A 22,306-nucleotide genomic window follows, 5' to 3' on the forward strand; every position below is an offset into this window, starting at 1 on the left:
ATAGTTCACAGGTTGGCCCAACATCGAGGGCCAAAGGGCCTGTTCTGCGCTGTATTGTTCTCTAACTTTCAAATGAATACTGGATAATACTTGAAGGAACTAGAATTTGCAGAGCTGTAGAGAGAAAAGAAAAGGAAGAATTCATTTGAAACTTCTATCTAAGAACTAGAACAGGCATGACATGCTGAATGGCCTCCCTCTCTGTGCTGTATCATTCTATGATTCTCTGATTCTAAGTCCAGATCAATACCCTTCAAAATACCATGAAAACAAGGAAGGAAGAGCAAATTATTATAGACGCTAGAATCTGTATTGAAAACGTCAAATGTTGGAGATCACAGCATCCGTGGACAGGCAGCAAGCTAACATTTCGAGTCCAGATGACACTTCATCAGAGCTGATATGAAGTGTGGGGAAGTCAGCATTTATGCAATAGTGGGAAGAATGGAGTGCTGGGGGAGAAAGTATGTTGATAGTTCAGACTAAGTGATAAGAATGTGAGAATGGCAGAACAATGGGGTGTCTAACTGCCAGACCAGAAAGAACAGGCAGTTCCACTGGGGTTAGGGGAAGGGGAGAGAGGACACGGAACTAGGAAATGAAACTTGGAAATCTGGTCATTGCTAAACCTCTTACATTACACAAAGAACTACACTTTTTCAGAGGTTAAAGGTGTTTTACTATTGTCTGGGCCTTTGAAATGAGGAATGGAATTCTTCCTTGCTGGATATCTTCAGAAACAATCTGTTCAGAGATATTATTACACACCTCTGGAGCAGATGGGTGTCTTGATTCAGAGGTATGGACCCCACCATTGAACCACAAGAGCCCTTGTTCCTTCAGTCTATAGTTAATTGGAACGTGAAAAATTTGCACTCAACTCTGCTGTGTCAGTTATCACGATATGGTTAAACATTCTGGCCACCTCTGCATATAAAAATGCCACAGGCAATTGACTATCCAGAAACTGAAATATGAATCATAGTGAAATGTAGGATAATGTCAAAGAAATGCTTTGTGCTTTGTAAAGCCTAAAATGTGTGCTCAGTTTTTGGTTCTCTGGTTCTAGGTGTGTATACAGGTCACCGTTCCTTGAATGATCTCTTCTCCACCAGAAGTGAAATGACAGTGTTTTTCACCTCAGACGATAGTGAAACCAGAAGCGGTTTCCAGGCAAATTTCACAACAGGATTTCACTTAGGACTGCCAGGTATGGACAGTCTCATTTTTATCTTGCCAAACCTTTATACATTAAAGTAGCTGAAATACTCATTGGTAATCTATAAGTAGTTCCAAGGTTTCACGAGGAATAGAGTCATCTGACACAGAAACAGACTCTTCAATCCAACCAGTCCATGCCGACCATAATCCTAAACTAAACTAGTCCCACTTTCCTGTGTTTATCCTATTTCCCTGAAAACCTTTCCTATTCAAGTACTTATCCAAATGTCTTTTAAATGTTCTAACTGTACCTGCATTCACCACTTCCTCAGGAAGTTCATTCCACACATGATCAACTCTCTGTGTAAGAAGGTTGCCCCTCATCTCCTTTTTAAAGTTTTCTCCTCTCACCTTAAAAGTATGCCGTCTAGTTTTGAACTCCCCCATCCTAGGGAAAAGACCCTTGCCATTCACTTTACCTATGTCCCTCATGATTTTATAAACCTCTATAAGGTCACCCCTCAACATCCTACACTCCAGTGAAAAGAATGAAACCTCTCCAGCCTCTCCTTATAACTCAGGCCCTTAGGTCCCAGCAACATCCTGGTAAACATTTTCTGAACTCTCTCCATCTTAATAATATCCTTTATCTCACTGGGGGACCAGAACTACACACAATACTCTAGAAGAGGCCTCACCAATGTCCTGTACTACCTCCAACATGACGTTCCAACTCCTATACTCAAATGCCTTCTTAAATACCCTGTCTACCTGTAGCAGACATTTCAATGAATTATGTGCCTGAGCCCCTAGCTCTCTCTGTTCCACAACACATCTGATGACTGTTATGTTAACGAACAACTTCTTACCTCTAAGCCTCAGCATAAAATCTAGGACAATTCTCTTGGTACAAGACTAATGAGTACTATATGATCAAATGTGCATTGTTTTGGATCAGAGAGTTTTTGAATTGATTGGACAGCCTCCAAGTTTCAACACAAACTAGCAGGTGCCCCATTTACATTCCTGATGAAGAGCTTATGCTTGAAATGTTGACTCTCCTGCTCCTTGGATGCTGCCTGACCGGCTGTGATTAGATTAGATTAGATTAGATTACTTACAGTGTGGAAACAGGCCCTTCGGTCCAACAAGTCCACATCGACCCTCCGAAGAGCAACCCACCCAGTCCCATTCCTGTATATTTACCTCTTCACCAAACACTACGGGCAATTTAGCATGGCCAATTCACCTAACCTGCACATTTTCAGACTGTGGGAGGAAACCCACACAGACAGAGGGAGAATGTGCATACTCCACGCGCTTTTCCAGCATCACACTTCTTGGCCCCATTTACAAACGTACACAAGTGCAACTGATGAACAGTAGCCTGAGAATGTAGCAGACAAGACACAAATGGTGAAAGCATGTTTCTCACTGCTTATCCCGTGGGAAATATCAATGCACCAAAAACGTTTTCAAAATCTCAATTCATATACTTTAAGAAGGGGTTGTCTAGACCCTAACTTCTTCTTATTTTAAAGGTAGATGTGAAAGTGCCAAGTTCCAAATGGAATCTGACTGGTCAAACCGCTCAATGTTAAGCAAAATACAATTTATTTAAACGCTATAGTTAAAATACAAACAAAATATAGAGGAATTTAGAATAACTTAACCATTGAAAAACTTAACTGGATACAATAACTATTACTAATTAACTGGTCCAATACAGTAACATCCCATAAATACACCCTTTAGCAAAAAGGCAAATTCAGAGACGGCTTCTCCCATGCAGTTCTCCAATCCAGGAGGGAAAGAACAGCAAAAGAAAGTTCAGAGAATGTAGCAGCCAGGAGACATTCACTGAAGCATCGAACTCTTTTGAGACCCCATAGGGTTCTGCTTAAGACTAAACCTAAAAAGTAAAATACAACAGACAGCCTGGTCTGTGAGAGTTGGCTATACCTAGGCTACTTCCATGGTTCCTACTAAAAAGAAAATCCCTCCAGGCCTCAGAATTTGTTTGATTTCTTAGACACAGCTCAACGCTTCTGCCTTACAACCTCTCTTCAAAACGAAAGGACAAAATAACCTCTTAAAGTGGCAGCATCACCACATCATATACACAGTTCATCAGCTGCATGTACAATGATGCTTGAGAGCAAGTACAGTCAATCTGTTTTGATCCTTAACTAAAATAAAACAAAGGATTGTGGTTGCTGGAAATCTGAAACAAGAACAGAAATTGATGCAGGTCTGGCAGCATTTGGACTCAAGACATTCACTCTGTTTCCTTCCCCACAAATGCTGCCGGACCTTCAGAGTTTCTCCAGCAATTTCTGATTCTGTTTTGAACCGGAATTTGTTCCAGATCACAGGCATGGCTGAGCCAGTGATTGCATGCCGTGCTCTCTTACTTGTCATCATCCATGGAATTACTCAAACATCAGAGACACACTAGAAACTGCACCAGACTACACCAGATTAATTTATAGAGTTCAATATTTAAGAAGAATGGGCTATCTCATTTCTTCTGAGTAGGAACAGCTAAACTCCGAGCTTGCTGTTGTGTAGGAAAAAAAATAATGTTCAGGAGCAAGAATCTGAACAACATGGTCAAGACAAACCCTAAGTATCTTAATCTGTGTCTAGATACCTTTGTACCTAAGATTGCACTGTAATGCAGCAGCTGTAAACTTTTCATTGTACTCATTTGAGTACATGCGACAATAAAGCGAATTCAAAATCAAATTCAAATCCAGACTTGAGAATATCACCTCAAAGGTAATGTGTTTTTTAAGGAATATCACTGCTCAACTTGCAATGATGAATGAAGATCTGAAAGAGCAAAGAAATAAAGTAGGATCAATTTCAAGCTAAGTATTACTAGTCCAATTAAAAGACTGAAATGGTGTGAGAAAATTTGGAACAACTTACAAGTCAAGACGATCAGGCTCAGCATGAGTAGCTATGGGAACACCTATAAATGATATAGATAAGAATGTTGGATGGTGGTAATAAATATGTTTGCAGATGACATAAAACTTGACTGGGTGGTTGACAGTGAAGAAGAAGGTTTTAGAATACATGATGCGATAGATGGATTGGTCAGATGTACAGACCACTGGTAGATGCATTTTAATGCTGAAAAGGAGAAGATGATGCACTTTGGAAGAAGTAACAAGACAAGGAATTACTCAAAGAATAGTAGGATACTAGGAAGCTTAGGAAACAGTAAGATCTTGGGATACTTTTCCACAGATCCCTGAAGGTGGCCGGAGAGGTTGGTAGGGTGATTAAGAAGTTATACGGGAAACTTGCCTTAATCAGTCATGAACTGGACTATAACAACAGGGAGGTGATGTTGGAGCTGTCCAGAAGTTTGGTTAGATCACTGCACTCATCATTGCACCATAAGTAGGACGTAATTGCACTGAAGGGGTGCAGAGGAGATTAACCAGGATGTTGCCTGGGATGGAGCATTTAGCTCTGAAGAGAGGTTGGATAAGCTGAGGTTGTTTATTTTCAAAGCAGAGAAGTGTGAGGAGGGACCTGATAGAAGTGTATAAGATTATGAGGGGCATGGGCAGTGGGGATAGTAAACAGCCGTTCTCCTTCATTCAAGGGTTAATAATGAGGGAGCATAATTTTAAGGTGAAGGGCAAGGGGATTTAGAGGGGATTTGAATTAACACTTCTTCACCCAGAGAATGGTGGGGATTTGGAATGCACTGCCTGGGAGGCAGGAAACATCACAAACTTTAAAAGTACTTGAATAAGCATTTAAAATGTCTTGGGTCAAAAGTTGGAAAGTGGGATCGTTGTAGATAGTTTGGCACAGACTTGGTGGGCCGAAGAGCCTCTTCAGTGCTGTGTGACTCTCTGACTCCAAAGAAGAAGCTACAAACCCCACCCACCAGACGGTCTGACTGCAGTTTGTACGCAGCACACACTAAAACTATTTCATCTGCTGTAATGTTTATTGGAACTACATCCAACATACATCAGAGGCTTTCAGAGAGCCTGGGAGAATATTGAGAAGATGAAAAAGCAGAAGATAAAAAATCCTACATTTACTGCAGCAGAACAGTGCCGTTTTCATGTCAGAAATTCACAATCAATTTTCTGCTATCCTTTGAGAAGAGGCATGGATGCCTACTATTGATATTTACCTAGAATATTTCCCCCAATATGAAAACTCCTTGTACTGCATCACAGAAATGGAGTAAAGTGTTGGTTTTGTAAACTTTATTTATTCCTGTCATCTTCTTTATCTTGTCTCAAACCATTGATATTTACAGTGAAGAAGAAGACATTGTGATAATGCAAACTCATCATAAACAATCAAAATTAATCCCATTGCCTCACTCTCTTCCCATAATCCTGCACATTCCTCTGCTTCCAATAGTTATCCCACAGTCCCATCATTATCCAATTTCCCCACTGACTTAATAATTTCAATAAGAATCTGGCAGTATATTCCAATCCTATCTTTAGTCTTGCTTGAGGTTTATTAATTATGACCCAACCAAACTTGATGTCTTTTGTTCTTTGTTTCCATAGCTCCATGTGCTACCACAGATTATCAGTGTAGAAATGGTTCATGTATTTCTATGGATAAGTTATGCAACGGCCATCAAGATTGTGAAGATGGATCTGATGAAAAACATTGTGGTAAGCAGATTTGACCACGGTCTTTGATTCTTGTGCAGATGTAAAATGTTCTGCTCAATACCCGAGCATGTTTTACACAACATAGGAGCTACTTTTCCTGGATGTTTGCATCCTGGAGGTATGTATAATTTGGATGCAATTAACCTTACTTTGGCTTATAAGATTGATTGGAAGTCATACTATTACCCCGTATGGAAGGGTAGTAAATTGATGGTTGAAGTTAGCCATTAGGAGGCTAAGATGGGAAAGTGTCTTATTTCTCCTTCATGAGATGCAAGAATCTCTGATAAAAGCCAATGTTTATTATCTACCCCTAAATATTTTCTAGAAGGTCATGTAATTAAATTCCTGGTTAACCGTTTCCCCAGGACATTGAAGGTGGGAGATTTGACAATTGTAATGCCATTGACTATTAAGGGAAGATGTTGCAGATGCTAACTAATTGGTAACTGCATGATGTGAATGTGTGTACCAGCTATTAGCCCACGCGTGAACACTGTACTTGTCTTGCTCTGTGCAGATATGGATAGCTTCAGTACCTGGGATGTTGTGAGTTAAACACTTTGCAATTACTTGCAAACATCTCCACTTCTGATGTTGTGATAGAGGGAGGTCATAGCTAAAGATTGTTGGGCTCTGGTCACCATCCTGAGGAACTCCTATGGTAAAGCCCTATTGCACTATTGCTCAATAGGAGCAGTCCTTCAAGTGAATGATTCTCCAGAAGTCCTTGTAAAGGGCATCCATTCTTCTCAATCATTGTTTTGAAAGTTGTCATTTTCTGGTCAAATCCCCAGTGCGCCTATTGAATGGATCTCGTAGCAGTGATGGGTTGGTGCAGTTCAATTTGAAGACCGAATGGTACTCAATATGTGTAGACAATTGGTCAGAGAACATATCAAATGCCTTATGTGTGGAGTTGGGCTTTAGGTAAGGGATTTTTCCTTCTTTATTGATACTTTAATTGTGTTATATCATTGGGTGTGATGGTGGTGTTGTGCTTATGTCACTGAACTAATAACTCAGAGGTAATGGGGACATTGGCTCACATCGTATTAGAGCAACTGATGAAACTTCAGTTCAATTAATAAATGCAGTCCATGATGGCTAATTATCAATTACTGTTTTTAGAATCCCTACCATGTAGAAACAGGCCCTTCGGCCAACAAGTCCAAACCGACCCTCCGAAGAGTATCCCACCCAGACCCATTCCCCTACATTTACCCCTGACTCATGCACCTAACCTACTCATCCCTGGACACTATGGGCAATTTAGCATGGTCAATCCACCTAACTTATTTTGGATTGTGGGAGGAAACTGGAGCACCCGGAGGAAACACACGCAGACTCAGGGAGAACGTTCAAACTCCACGCAGATGGTCACCAGAGGCTAGAATCAAACCCGGGTCCCTGGTGCTGTGAGGCAGCAGTGCTAACCACTGAGCCACCTTCTTTTGGAAAGTCTGACTCATTACTGAACTTTAGAGATGGAAGCTTGCTACCATTACCCTGTTTGGCCTAAATGTGATACCAACCTTATCAATGTGGGTCAGTCTTAACTGCCCCAGCAAGCCAATCAGTGATGGGCAAGAAATGTACTCTGAGAAGAACAGATGGAACTGGAGACTTGGAATCATCCAGCCATCATAATCTTTAACAGCTTTTATACTCGATTCAAATCACACCATCTGCCATGGTGGATTTGAAACTGCAGTCACAGCTCATTAACCTGATGTTTTTTATTACCATACTACAGCCTCCCTATTATACTCCTTGCCTAATTTTGCTTTCATTGGACATCATTAATTTTTCACCAATTATTTCACACTTTGTCCCATTCAATCATGTTCACTGGGATTGGATTTCCGTGGGTCACCATTACACCAAAGACTTGTTAGCCTGGCCACGATAATGTTCTATTTCATTCAAGCCCAGCCAGTAACACTATCATTCAACAGTAATACATTAAGCCACATACAATTAATACAACTATGTTTGCTTCATGAAGCCTAAGCTGACCAGACTTGTACATTGTTAGGATGTAAAGATATCCATGAGAGTTTTGACTTAGTGAAGGGACAGGTTCTATTAGACTACTATTCAACTTCCTTGTACTGCCTGTTGACAACCTTCCAACTGCTAGTGATGATGAATATGCAGCAAACAATCCATTTCAATGGAAAGTCTTTACTTGTTGTGCATTTGTGATGACCATGGCAGGTAATACCTGAAAGGCAAGTTCTGCCATTGTACATGTTGCATGTGGAGCCACCAAAGAACATTGTGGTTGTGTGTTCAACATTGATACCTGTATCCAGCTGCATTGCCCATGGGCAGGCCACGAACCTACAGTAGGGGGATCACCATTTCTCTCTTTCTTCATCTGCCAGTGACTCCCAGGTCTGAGAACCAATGTTTAGGCCTTCATGTCACAGCACTCTTGCTGTGGGACTGTCGGATCTTCACTGATCATTGCTCCAGCTACCACACCATGCAGAAGCTCTTTGGTAACAATCACTTTCCATCCTGAAAACTTGGCTGAGTCACCAAAAATGCTATTGTTTGATGAACACAAACCAAGTGTTGGAGGGGTCAGTTAGCTGGATAGCTGGTGTGCAAGACAGAGGAATGCTGACAGCGCAGGTTCAATTCCCAAACTGGCTTTCCTTCTCAATCCTTCCCCTTGCCTGTGATGTGGTGACTCTCATGTTAAACCACCACCAGTCATCTCTCTCCAATGAGTGAGCAGCCCTACGAACTGGTAGGACTATAGTGATTTCACCTTAACATGCAGGACGACTGCCACGTCCATGATTCCGTCCCATCTAAATACATTCCTAATACCCATCAGCATTTTATTGTGGCATCTTTGACAAAGACCATTCCCATAACATTCTAGATGGCAAAGTGATGAACATTCCAAATGCCAAGCAGGCAATCATTCTGAGTGACTTCAATGTGTCTTTTATAACAGACAGTAATTTATAATCAACATCACAGGAGCAGGCAATGGCCTAGCAGTATTTAATCATTAGACCATTAATCCGGAAATCTACCTCATGCTCTGGGAACCCTGGTTCAAATCTTGCTATGACAGATTGTGGGATTTAAGTTCCTAAAGAAGCCGGGAATTGGGAGTCTAATAATGATCGTGAATCCATTCTGTGGGAAAACGCATCTAGTTTAGGGAAGGAAATCTGCCATCCTTACCTGATCAGTCTACATGTGCCCCCAGATCCACAACAATGTGGCTAACTCTTAACTGCCCTCTGTGCACAAAGGATGGGCAATAAATGCTGACCCAGAGATGCTGACAGCTGTGAGAGAATAAAGAAAATACATCAATCATCATGAGGTGGGCAAGATCAGCAATAATTTGTAACTGCATTGTTCTCATAACTCCCTGCGTTGAGGTGTTTGAGCATTGCACTAAATTATTTTGGCATCTATAGTTCTGACTATTAGGCTTGTATAGCTTCTGCAATGTATTTTGTATCACTCAAAACTAAACCTGTCATCTAAAAGCCCATTTCATACATCTTATGAATATTTTAACTTGCTGTTGATATGTCTGAGGGGTGCACTGTTTCCTTGTCTGATCCTATTTCTCCACTGGTCACAACCAATATTAAATTAATCAGTTTGGTGATATGGTCAGTTGTACAAGTTTTGGGATGATGACCGGTACAAAATAAGTCAACTTTCTTTAGTCACCAACTGGCTCAAACAAAGATGCAAAGTACATGCTTTTGGAGCCACTAGTTACCTGTTGGGGGACCAGTGCTCTAAAAAGCTTACAGTTTCAAATAAACCTGTTGGACTATAACCTGGTATTGTGTGATTTTCAACTTGATTCACCCCAGTCTAACACTGGCACCTCCGCATCAAAGATGCAAAGATTATTGAAAGTTTAGATTAAGCCAATATATGAAAATGTACCAACATATGAATTAGGAACAGGAGTAGATTATTCATCCCTACAAACTTGTGCCACCATTTAATGAGATTGAAACCTAGAAACCACTTTCTACAATTCCGAAGAAACTCTCACCTCCTTGAAACTACATATATCAACGTTTTTCCAAATTAAACACACACACACACACACACACACACACATCTGTGGAGAAACAAAAAGACTAAAAATTCTGCAGAGTTTACATCAAAGTAATTTGGCCAAGCAATACTTAATATCATGTAGAAAGGTTAGTCTTGAATTGTCCCAATGGTGTTATTATTCAAAAGTTTTTCTGCACACAAGCATTTGACACTGAGGTGTCTTCCTGGTTGAATTTCTTTGCTTCAGATGATGGGGTAGATTCCAAAAGATCTTCACCATGTCGCCTTCACAAATGGGAATGGTGACCTTTGGTGGGTTTTCAGCTCACACATTTTGCTGAAAGGGTTTGCAAAGCAGGAGTTAGGGAGCAATGGCCTCTTGCTTCTAAAGCATGTGTCAAATTCCATCTGCTCCCAGGAGGACCAATTCCAATGCCTAACAACCCAGATGGCCTCCTTCTTCAAAGACCGCAATTTCCCCTCAGGCATGGTTGACGATGCTCTCCACCGCATCTCCTCCACTTCCCGCTCCTCCTCCCTTGAACCCCACCCTTCCAATCGCCACCAGAATAGAACCCCACTGGTCCTCACCTACCACCCCACCAACCTACATCGTATCATCCTCCGTCATTTTCGCCACCTCCAAACAGACCCCACCACCAGGGATATATTTCTCTCCACTCCCCTACCAGCATTCCAGAGAGACCATTCCCTCTGCGACTCCCTCGTCAGGTTCACACACCCCCACCAACCCAACCTCCACTCCCGGCACCTTCCCCTGCAACCGCAAGAAATGCAAAACTTACGCCCACACCTCCCCCCTCACTTCCCTCCAAGGCCTCAAGGGATCCTTCCATAACCATCACAAATTCACCTGCACCTCCACACACATCATTTACTGCATCCGCTGCACCCGATGTGGCCTCCTCTACATTGGGGAGACAGGCCACCTACTTGCGGAACGTTTCAGAGAACACCTTTGGGACACCCGCACCAACCAACCCAACCGCCCCGTGGCTGAACACTTTAACTCCCCCTCCCACTCCGCCAAGGACATGCAGGTCCTTGGCCTCCTCCATCGCCAGACCATGGCAACACAACACCTTCCATCTAGGAACCCTCCAACCACAAGGGATGAATGCAGATTTCTCCAGCTTCCTCATTTACCCTCCCCCCACCTTATCTCAGTCCCAACCCTCAGATTCAGCAAGGCCTTCTTGACCTGCAATCTTCTTACCGACCTCTCCGCCCCCACCCCCTCTCCGGCCTATCACCGTCACCTTAACGTCCTTCCACCTATCGCATTCCCAACGCCCTTCCTCCAAGTCCCTCCTCCCTACCTTTTATCTTAGCCTGCTTGGCACACCTTCCTCATTCCTGAAGAAGGGCTTATGCCTGAAACGTCGATTCTCCTGCTCCTTGGATGCTGCCTGACCTGCTGCGCTTTTCCAGCAATACATTTTTCAACTCTGATCTCCAGCATCTGCAGTCCTCACTTTCTCCTACTCAAATTCCATCTTACCAAGTTCAAAAATCCAATGTGTTTACCTGACTTACAAACTAGGCTACGCGAACTCTCTGAAAGTTCTCCAGACTTTGTGACTTCATCCAAGCTTCTTGCTCCTTTCAGGTGCAACAATACTGATTTTTTTTCTCACTGTATCTTTTCATTAGTTAAATGTCCTTTTTGAACAAAGTGATAATTAGGCAAAAGTGAGGATTGCAGATGCTGGAAACCAGAGTTTAGATTAGAGTGGTGCTGGAAAAGCACAGCAGGTCAGGCAGCATCTGAGGAGCAGGAAAATCGACGTTTCAGGCAAAAGCCTTTCATCAGGAAGGGCTTTTGCCCAAAACGTCAATTTTCCTGCTCCTCGGATGCTGCCTGACCTCAAGTGATAATTACCCCATTGGCAGTTGTCTATTCAATTATTGAGGCTGTTCAACTTCAATTATTTGAAATTATTCAATTCTTCCAGAAGTACACTGTAACATCTCTGAATGGAAAATATCTCCAAGAATTGCCTCTTAGGGCTTGTGTGGGGTAATGGTAATGTTCTCATCTCTGGGCCAGAAGGCGTAGCTTCTAGTCACACCTGCTCGAGAAGTTTGCAATAAGATCTCTGAATATCTGCATTCAATCATTGTTATTACAACTTCTCAAGAGTTGCCTCACTTACAGAAGCAAAAGCTGTGTTTGCATTGCATTCCTGGTGAGATGGTGGTGGTGAATTGGGATGGAATCCCTGGCATAATTTTATTTGAGATCCAGACAAACTTTTATCTACTGCTCATAAATCTCCATGTGATTTCTCTTCAATACATCTTCCAATGAAGATTAGCATCCTGTAACATCTTGATTGCTACTTGCTACTGAAAATTAGCTTTTGCTAACTTAACTGACTTCTTCAGTCTCTATCATATCTCCTGAGTGTTTCATTCAGTGGGATTAACTGAAGGCAGCACCATTAGAATTGTCACTTAGCAGCAACTGATCCATGCTTAGAAAAGCAACTTTCTACTTTCATCTCCTGTTATGTTTTTATTATAATAATTATGTAAGTTTCATTAACTGTCTTTTAACTGCTCACTTGTGTTCTTGCAATATTTTCTTTACAGTACATTAACAGTTTTTTTTCTGCTCAAGTGTTTGATGATGGAAGCTCATCCTGAAGAAGGGCTTATGCCCAAAACGTCGATTCTCCTTCTCCTTTGATGCTGCCTGACCTGCAGCGCTTTTCCAGCAACACATTTTTAAGCTCTGATGGAAGCTCATGTTGGGAATGAAGGCAATTGCCCTGATTCTTAGCGCTAAAAACGTTTTATTAAAAAAATGAACAGAAAACGCCAGGCCCTTAAAATGGTTACTTTGGGATTCAGAGGTTGTTTGCTGGAGCTCCCATTCCAGAGGTTTGAACATTAAACAGCAGCATCACTAAGGACCGTTGTATTGCCAGAGGTATCAGTTCCCATGTGAAGCATTCAGCTGGGGCTCCATCTGCCATCTGAGATGGATGTAAAACATCCTCTAGCAGCATTGCAAAGAAGAAGAGGGATGCTTTCTCCCAAGTGTCTTAGATGAATATCACTTCCTTCGATCAATATCGCAAACAGAAGTGGTCAGTGAGTCAATACTCTTCTGACAGTGGAAATTTGCCATGCACAACTTGCCATTTCTGTGACATTGGTGACTGCACTTCAAAACAAACACTAACTTTAAAAGCAATTTAGGACATCCTGAGACTGTGTGCAAATTTCTCAATAAACATAAATTCCTTATTTGAGGACTAGCACAGACTTGCTCACTTAAACTGTGTCACTTCACATTTCTTTATCTTCATTTGGGAGCAAGTATTGGGTCAATGGCGAAGGTCAGCACATGGGGAATATGCAGGGCGGGCTGGGTGAAAGCTTGAAGTTAGTAGAAATATATGAATGCTTTAAGTGTTTCTAAGGTGCGTGTTTAACATCCTATTTTCTCACTGACAGAAACATCAACAAAACATCATCAATTTCTGCTGATGGCAACGAGCCCTCTGTAAAACTGGATAAGAACTCGAATGGAAGTTATGTTTTCATACCAAGGTATTTAAAACACATTTCATTTCATTTAACTGACATGGGCATTGCTGCCGAGGTGTTATGAACTAGGCCAGACCACTCAAAGCATTCTAAAGCAGGCAGCCCAGACCATAACTTTGCAATTTGTTTTGGTAAGTGCACAGTGAAAATTACCCAGAGTAAGTTAGCGAGGTTGACTATCAGGTTTTAAATCAGACAAAATTTTATTCACAAAATTACACAATGGAACACAAAGAACAGAATAAAGACCCCCGACAGAACTCAGTCTATCCAAACTAGACTTAATTACGCTGTTTCAAATATACACAACAGTCCCAGTAAGCAAACCCCCTTAAATACAGTAAAATGAAACAAAGGCTTACAGGTCGAAGTTAGAAGGGCAGAAGGAGAGATAGTTTAGCAGCCTGTTTCCACACAGTCCACTGCTGCACTCCCCAACTAGTTTGGGACTGAACTGCTCAGCTAGAGAGCTGGCCATGCCCCCTTGACTTACACAGGTTACTTTTAAAAACATAAAAGCTTTGGCCTAAAGACTCATCTGTTTATGTATAAACAAAAAGGCCTTTCATCTCTGAAACAAACCCAACCATTTCAGAGCCTGGAGTGTTTTATGACCCTTCTGAAAAAAACTCAAGGAAAAGGAACAGCTTTTAGAAAAAAGAACCAGCTTTGTGACAAAAGTCAGCACTAATTGTCCATCCTAAGTTGCTTGTGAGATGGTGATGCAGGCCTCCTTCTCGAAGCGTTGCAGTCCATGAGTTGAAAGGTGTTTCCACAACACTATCAGTGAAGGAGTTCTTGTTGATACAATGGAAATGAAAGAGTGGCAGATATACATCTAAGTCTGGGTAATACTACACGGAGGGGATCTTGGGTGACGGTGATTCCTTCACTTACTACTCTCAACCTTACTGGGTGGCAAAGACAATGGGTTTGGATGCTACTGAAGACTGTCCCTTGAGGTCTATAGGGGACAATTTCAAAGTTTGCAGCTAACACAAAATTTGGAAGAATTATAAACTGTGAGGAGGATTGTGTATATCTCCAAACAAACATGGTGGAGTGGGCGCTTAGATAGCAGATGAGCTTCAATGCACAGAAGTGTGAGGTGATGTATTTTAGTCAGAAGAACACTCAAAGACAATATAAAATTGAGGGCACAATTTGAAAGGGGGTGCAGGAGCAGAGGGACCTGGGTGTGCAGGCCTGGCAGAGACAGCAGTTAATAAAACATAGTGTCCTCAGCTTTATTAATTGAGACATGCAGTACAAGAGCAATGAGGCGGGGTTGAACTTGTAAAAAGCAATTGTTAGACCTCAGCTGAAGCATTGTGTACAATTCTGGCTGCCACATGATATGAAGGAGGTGAATGCATTAGGGGGAGAGTGCAGAAGCAATTTGCAACAGTGGTTCCAGGGATGAAGGACTTCAGTTATGAGGGTAGAATTAAAGAATTTAGGACTGTTCACCTTGGAGATCTGACAGAAGACTTCAAAATCGCAAGCAGACTAGATAGAGTAGATAAGGAGAAACTGCCCCTCCCTGTAAAAGGGACACAAGCGAGACGACAAAGATTTAAAGTAATTTGCGAAAGAAGTAAGAGCAAAGCGAGGAGAAAACATTTTCACATAGCAAGTACTTAGGGTATAGAAGTGTGGTAGAGTCTGCTTCAATGGTCATTCAAGAGGGATTGGCTCGTCATTTGGATAAATATAATATGCAACAGTGTGAGGAGAAAAGCAAGAGATTGGCACTAGGTCATGATGATCATTTTAACAGCTAATGGAACACAATGGTCCTCATTCTGTGCTATAAGACTTATGTGATTCTGTGATTAATTCTTGCACTAATGCTGCTCATGGTCTGACATTAGAAAGATACAAATTAAGGTTAAATTCTCAGCAAGAAGGCATAATTTTCCTGCCCAGCAAGCTCCCAAGAAAGGTTTCCACACTGCAAACATTCCCATGAGAGATGCAAAGTCTTTTAATGCTGTAACGTGTGACCAGCAATATGAATTGGACTCCATGGCTGCCAAACTAAAGGACAGATTAGGAAAGGTGACCAAGAGCCTGGTTAAATAAGCGGGCTTGAGGCAGAGATTTTCAGGGGAAGAGGTGGAGGCATTCAGTGAGAGAATTTGCAGAGTCAAAGCAAAATGCCTCATCATCTCAAAAATGTCACAAAATATCTTTATTCCACATTGTGGGTCAATAATTTCTTAGAAGAAAAGTGGAAGAGTAAACAGAATGCAACTAATTGTTTCTCTTGTGCCCTATCGAAAGGATGTTGTGAAACTTGAAAAGGCTCAGAAAAGATTTACAAGGATGTTGCTAACATTGGAAGGTTTGAGCTATAGGGAGAGGCTGAATAGGCAGGGACTGTTTTCCCTGGAGTGTTGGAGGCTGAGGGGTGATCTTACAGAGGTTTATAAAATCATGAGGGGCATGGATAGGGTACATAGACAAGGTCTTTTCCCTGCAGTGGGGGAGTCCAGAACTGGAGGGCATAGGTTTTGGGTGAGAGGGGAAAGATTTAAAAGGAACCTAAGGGGCAACCTTTTCACTCAGAGGCTGGTGCATGTATGGAATGAGCTGCCAGAGGAAGTGGTAGAGGCTTAAATTACAGCATTTAAAAGGCATCTGGATGGATATATGAATAGGAAGGATTTAGAGGGATATGGGCCACGTGCTGGCTTATGGGCTAAATTAATTTAGGATATCTGGTCAGCATAGACGAGTTGGACTGAAGGGTCTGTTTCCATGCTGCATATCTCTATGCCTCTTGACTGTATTGACTGTGTGGTTTGAGAGCGATCTCAACATTTGTAATTGCTGCTAGAGAAACTTGCTGGAGGTCAGTCCAGCATCATCATGAGTGAAAATTACATTGCATCTCTTTTTTTTGCCTTCCAGTGCGACATGTCATCAGAACAAAGTAGTGTATCTGAATTGCAACAGGAAACGTAAGTAAACTGAAGATTAACTTCCAAGAAGTGAACTGCAAGTGTAACAGCTTCAAACACATCCCTGCTCACAACCTGCCTCAAGCACTGAAACTAACATTCAGTTAAAATGTGACTGATAGATACTCTCTTCACAGCAGGGGTCCCACTGATGTCAGTATTAACACAGCCAGTTCGCACAGTAATGAACCCCCAGCAAGCTGCTTTGGAGAAGATGCAGAGGAAATGTACTGCAATGGTATTGAGGATGAGCAACTTCAGTTATCTAGAGAGACTGAAGCAGCTGGAATAGTTTTTCTTACAGTAGAGCAGCTAAAGATAGATTTAATGGAGGTGTTCAAAATTATGAGACACTTTGATTGGGAACAATTAGGGAAATGTGTTTCAGCATTTGAAGAGTCAGCAAGGGAATGATTTAAGATAAGTGGCCAAAAAACTAAGTAAGAGATGGGTTGAATTTTCTTTTTACAAAGCAATTTCTTATGATTACACTGCCTGCAAGAGATGTTGATTCAATAATAATTTGTGAAAGGGAATGGAATAAACGCTTGAATTGAAGACATTTTGCAGGGTCAGGAACAAAGAAAGGGAAATGGATTTGCACCTGTCTGAGCTCTCTTATAGGATTGTCGAGTGAGCAGAATGGCCTCCATCTGGGTTATACTGTTCTATGGTGCTGTGACACTAAGTCCACAAGGATATCAGGCCATAAGAACTAAGAGCAGGTGAAGGCCATCTGGCCCATCAAGCCTGCTCCCCATTCAATAAGATCATGGCTGATCTTTTCAGGGACTCAGCCCCTCTTACCCGCCCTCTTACAATGACCCTTAATTCCTTTACTGTTCAAAAATCTGTCTTTCTTTGCCTTAAAAACATTCAACGAGGCCCTTCACTGGGCAGGGAATTCCACACATTCACAACCTTTTGGGAGAAGAAGTTCCTCCTCAACTCCGTCCTAAATCTGTGCCCCCTTATTTTGAGACTATGCCCCTCATTCTAGTTTCACCCACCAGTGGAAGCAACTTCCCTGCTTCTATCTTATTTATTCCCTTCATAATTTTATGTATTTCTATAAGATCACCCCTCCCTTCTAAATTCCAATGAATATATAATCCCAGTCGACTCAGTCTCTCCTCATAAGCCAACCCTCTCAACTCCAGAACCAACCTAGTGAACCTCCTCTGTGCCCCCTCCACTTTGCTCTACCACTCCTCTTAGTGTCATCTGTGAACTTTGGCACACCACACTCAGTTTAAGGATTGTCTGCTGCTTTCCTTTCAGCATGTGGGAAGAGTCTGCACGAACCAAAGGGTCTTGGAAAGATAGTAGGTGGTATGGATGCAGCAGAAGGCACATGGCCCTGGATCATTTCTCTTCATTTTGGCTTTCGGCATATGTGTGGAGCCACACTACTCAGTGATCAGTGGATCGTTTCAGCAGCTCACTGTGTTTATAGGTAACACTCACCATGAGCCCCTTCCCCTCATTTATAATTTCATCGTTGTGTCCTATCCGTGGACTCTGATTGAATGAAGGCTTGATTGACAATATCAGTAAAAAGTGACTACAAGGACAATAGAAAAAGTGGCAGCTACTGGTTTAGGGACACATAAAGAGGTGATGGTTATTAAACTCCTGTTCTGTCATTCAATTAGATCATGTACCTGATCTGGAACTTAACTCAATGTACTCACCTTAATGCCATAACCTTTAATATTTCTGCCCATCTAAAAATCTTATTTTTAAACTTTCACTTGAACCCCGGCTCCTAGGAATACCCCAGTTCATGATCCTTTCCATCAATAAGTGCTTCCTACTATAAGCACTCCATCCTAAATGACCTTGCTCTAACAGCGTTCTGGACTCCCCCAACTGATAAATAGGTTTCTCACTACCCATCAGCACAACTAGTTTCATCATCATAAACACTTCAATGAAATCACCATTTTATGTTCTCTGCTCAAGAGTACACATACCACCTACGCAGCCTTAGCGTCTTAACATTATCTTCAAGTCATAGAATCATAGGGGTGCACATCATGAAACAGACTCTTCGGTCCAACCCGTCCATGCCGACCAGATATCCTAACCTAATCTAGTCCCAGTTGCCAGCACTTGGTCCATATCCCTCTGAACCCTTCCTATTCAGATACCCATCTGGATGCCTTTTAAATGTTGTAATTGTACCAGCCTCCACCACTTCCTCTGGCAGCTCATTCCATAGACACACCACCCTCTGTGTGACAAAGTTGCCCCTTAAGCCCCTTTTATATCTTTCCCCTCTCACTTTTAAATTTATTCCTGATGATGGACTTCTGCCCGAAATGATGATTTTCCTGCTCCTCGGATGCTGCCTGGCCTGCTGTGCTTTTCCAGCACCACTCTAATCTTGGCTTAAACCAATGCCCTCTAGTTCTGGACTCTCCCCCTTAAAGAAGTACATAGAATAAAGAGGAAATCTTTTTTGTTTGAAGTCCTCCTTACTGTGTAAGATAACTGGCCTGAAATGGTTAACAAGGTTCTGAATAGCACTGCCCACTGGCATATAAATGATTGCTTCTGAGAGGGTCTAGTACAATTGTTAGTGGGTTCATGTGCTATCTCTTTAGGAAATGACGGTGTCACTTACCTGATATTAGCAAAGCTAACCAGTCTTAAGCTATTCTCTTATCATTATGTTAGAAAACATGAGTTATTCAAATACCAGTGTCTACTGCCAAAGAGTTATTAGTGGTTAATCTTTCAATGCTTAAAACCAGAAAGCCCCATAAACTAATGTTACTAGAAAGATTGATGGAAGTAAATCTAATCATACAAGACCTACACACAACCAGATGCCCACTGTGATCATTGCTTACATTGCTCACCATTACCTCTTACCCGTTACTGTAAAACAGATAGCTCCAAACACACATATACTAAAGTGATCATTTCTGACTCTAGCAGCTGTTTTGAGTCTCCTTCCTTATTTTCAGTTGCTTCAGTGAGTAGCTTTACCTTAGAGTGGATCAATACTAAAGGAAGTGAGATTTCAAACTAGTCTGACTGCCAATCTGGAGATGTACCAGACCAGAAAACTCCAGTCTGTGTGACAGATTCCAATGCGATGAATAACACAGCTACCTAAGGAAGAGGATGTAACTGGAGTGTTCTTTGCAAGAGCATTCTAGCCAATGTTCATTCCTCAGCCAACATCACAAAAATCTATATCCACCTGAGGAAAGGTGCAGCCTCAGTCTGTCATCAGATCTGAGAGATGGAAGCTCTGACACTGCGATATTCCCTTAGCACAGCCTGAGAAAGCAGGCCCACCTTCATCCACAATGAGTAGGCTACCATCCAGTGCTGCATTGTCAGAAGTGTCCTGTTTGGTCTCTCAAGTAGTTGTGAATCTTTGATATGAGATTTGATTAGTATACGCATGCAGTGATGAGGGTATATTTTAATAACAGCCAGTTACAATGACAGGCTTGGACCAGTAGCTGCTGAGAAATGGTTTATTGACAGATTAAATTGCAAGATTCATTTTAGAATAAAGAATGGTAACTTTCTCATCTGCAGGAGAAACCTTGAGCCCTCTCACTGGAAGGCAATCCTGGGCCTACACACACAGCTCAATCTTACCTCCCCACACACACAGACTCGAGTAATTGACCGAATCTTGATGAATCCTCATTACAACAGGCGGACTAAGGACAGTGACATTGCCTTGCTGCACTTGGTTTCTGCAGTGACTTACACGGGTAAGTATTCAGAATTCAACCCAATCTATCTCCTCTTGCTATGAGTTGACAGGGCATTGACTTGGAATTCGCTGCGAGAGTGCTGCACTGTCAGAGGGTCAATACTGAGGGAGTGCTGCACTGTCAAAGGGTCAATACTGAGAGAGTGCTCAAGATTAGAGTAGTGGTGGAAAAGCACAGCAGGTCAGGCAGCATCTGAAGAGCAGGAAAATCAACATTTCGGGCAGGAGCCCTTCATCAGGAATGGGAGTGCTACACCATCAGAGGGTCAGTACTGAGGGAGTGCTGCACTATCAGAGGGTCAGTACTGAAGGAGCGTTGCACTGTCAGAGGTTCAGTAATGAGGGAGTGCTGCAGTTTTGGAGAGTCAGTATTGAGGGAGCGTTGTACTGTCAGAGGGTCAGTGCTGAGGGAGTGCCATACTGCCAGAATGTCAGTACTGGAGGGTCAGTGCTAAGGTGGTTTCGTTCTGTCAGGTGTCAGTATTGAGGGAGTGTTGTACAGTTGGAGGGCCAGTATTGAGGTCGTGCTGCACTGTCGGAGGCTGAGTAATGAGGATGTTTCACATTGTGGAAGGGTCCTTACTGAGTGAGTGCTGCACTATCAGAGGGTTGTTACACAGAGAGAGCACATTATCAGAAGGTCAGTACTGTGGGAGCACAGCACTGACAGGGGGATATGCTGAGGGAGCGCTGCACTGTCAATGTTTAGTCCTGAGAGAGTGCTGTATTGTCAAGTAGTTGGTGCTGAGAGAGCACTGCACTGTTGGAGTGTTAGTGCTGAGGTAGCACACTGTTGGATGGGTAGTGTTGAGGAAGCACCATACTGCTGGGTAGTTAGTGCTGAAGGCTGAAGGGGTGTGGCACTGTTGGATAGATGCTGTTGAGGGAGCAGTGCACTGTTGGAGGATTAGTTTTAGATTAGATTAGGTTACTTACCGTGTGGAAACAGGCCCTTCAGCCCAACAAGTCCACACTGACCTGCCAAAGCGCAACCCACCCAGACCCATTCCCCTACATTTACCCCTTCACCAAACACTACGGGCAATTTTTGACTTGGCCAATTCACCTAACCTGCACATTTTTGGACTGTGGGAGGAAACCGGAGCACCTGGAGGAAACCTTTGCAGACACGGGGAGAATGTGCAAACTCCACACAGACAGTTGCCTGAGGCAGGAATTGAACCCGGGCCTCTGGTGCTGTGAGGCAGCAGTGCTAACCAATGTGCCACCATGCCGCCCATTTGGAGGGAGTGCCATAGTGTCAAAAGGAATGTGCTGAGGGACCGCTGTAATGTCAGAGGGTTAGTACATAGAGAGCGTGCATTTTCAGAAGGTCAGTACTGAGAGCACGTGGCACTGTTGGAGGGTCAGAACTGAGGGAGTACTGCACTTTCAGAGTTTTAGTGCTGGGGGTGTACAGCACTATGGGAGGGTTATTGCTGAGGGAGTGCGGCATTGTCAGAAGGTAAACACTGAGGGAGCACTGCATGGTTGGAGGTGCATGTTTTGGTGAGGTCATGTTGCAGCTGTACAGGACATTGGTTGGGCCACTGTTGGAATATTGTGTGCAATTCTGGTCTCCTTCCTATCGGAAAGATGTTGTGAAACTTAAAAGGGTTCAGAAAAGAATTCCAAGGGTGTTGCCAGGGTTGGAGGATTTGAGCTACAGGGAGAGGCTGAACAGGCTGAGGTTGTTTCCCTGGAGCGTCGGAGGCTGAGGGGTGACCTTATAGAGGTTTACAAAATTATGAGGGGCATGGATAGGATAAATAGGCAAAGTCTTTTCCCTGGGGTCGGGGAGTCCAGAACTAGAGGGCATAGGTTTAGGGTGAGAGGGGAAAGATATAAAAGAATCCTAAGGGGCAACTTTTTCACACAGAGGGTGGTACGTGTATGGAATGAGCTGCCAGAGAAAGTGGTGGAGGCTGGTACAATTGCAATATTTAAGAGGCATTTGGATGGGTATATGAATAGGAAGGGTTTGGAGGGATATGGGCCGGGTGCTGGCAGATGGGACTAGATTGGGTTGGGATATCTGGTCGGCATGGACGGGTTGGACTGAAGGGTCTGTTTCCATGCTGTACATCTCTATGACTCTATGACTCTAAGGTGAACATTAAGAACAA

At 42.7% G+C, this 22,306-nt stretch overlaps 1 protein-coding gene across 1 annotated transcript in view; it reads left to right on the forward strand.

The window, feature by feature from the left end:
• Positions 1–22,306, forward strand: part of tmprss15 (transmembrane serine protease 15) — a 107,167-nt gene that overhangs the window by 73,426 nt on the left and 11,435 nt on the right. The window contains exons 17-23 of the mRNA XM_072585746.1: positions 1,070–1,210; positions 5,721–5,831; positions 6,629–6,761; positions 13,377–13,472; positions 16,386–16,435; positions 17,717–17,891; positions 19,997–20,178. Coding sequence (XP_072441847.1) covers positions 1,070–1,210; positions 5,721–5,831; positions 6,629–6,761; positions 13,377–13,472; positions 16,386–16,435; positions 17,717–17,891; positions 19,997–20,178 — 888 coding nt within the window. The remainder of the gene's footprint in view (positions 1–1,069; positions 1,211–5,720; positions 5,832–6,628; positions 6,762–13,376; positions 13,473–16,385; positions 16,436–17,716; positions 17,892–19,996; positions 20,179–22,306) is intronic.

The sequence above is a fragment of the Chiloscyllium punctatum genome, chromosome 15 (genome assembly GCF_047496795.1).
Source record: "Chiloscyllium punctatum isolate Juve2018m chromosome 15, sChiPun1.3, whole genome shotgun sequence".
Classification (NCBI taxonomy): Eukaryota; Metazoa; Chordata; class Chondrichthyes; order Orectolobiformes; family Hemiscylliidae; genus Chiloscyllium; species Chiloscyllium punctatum.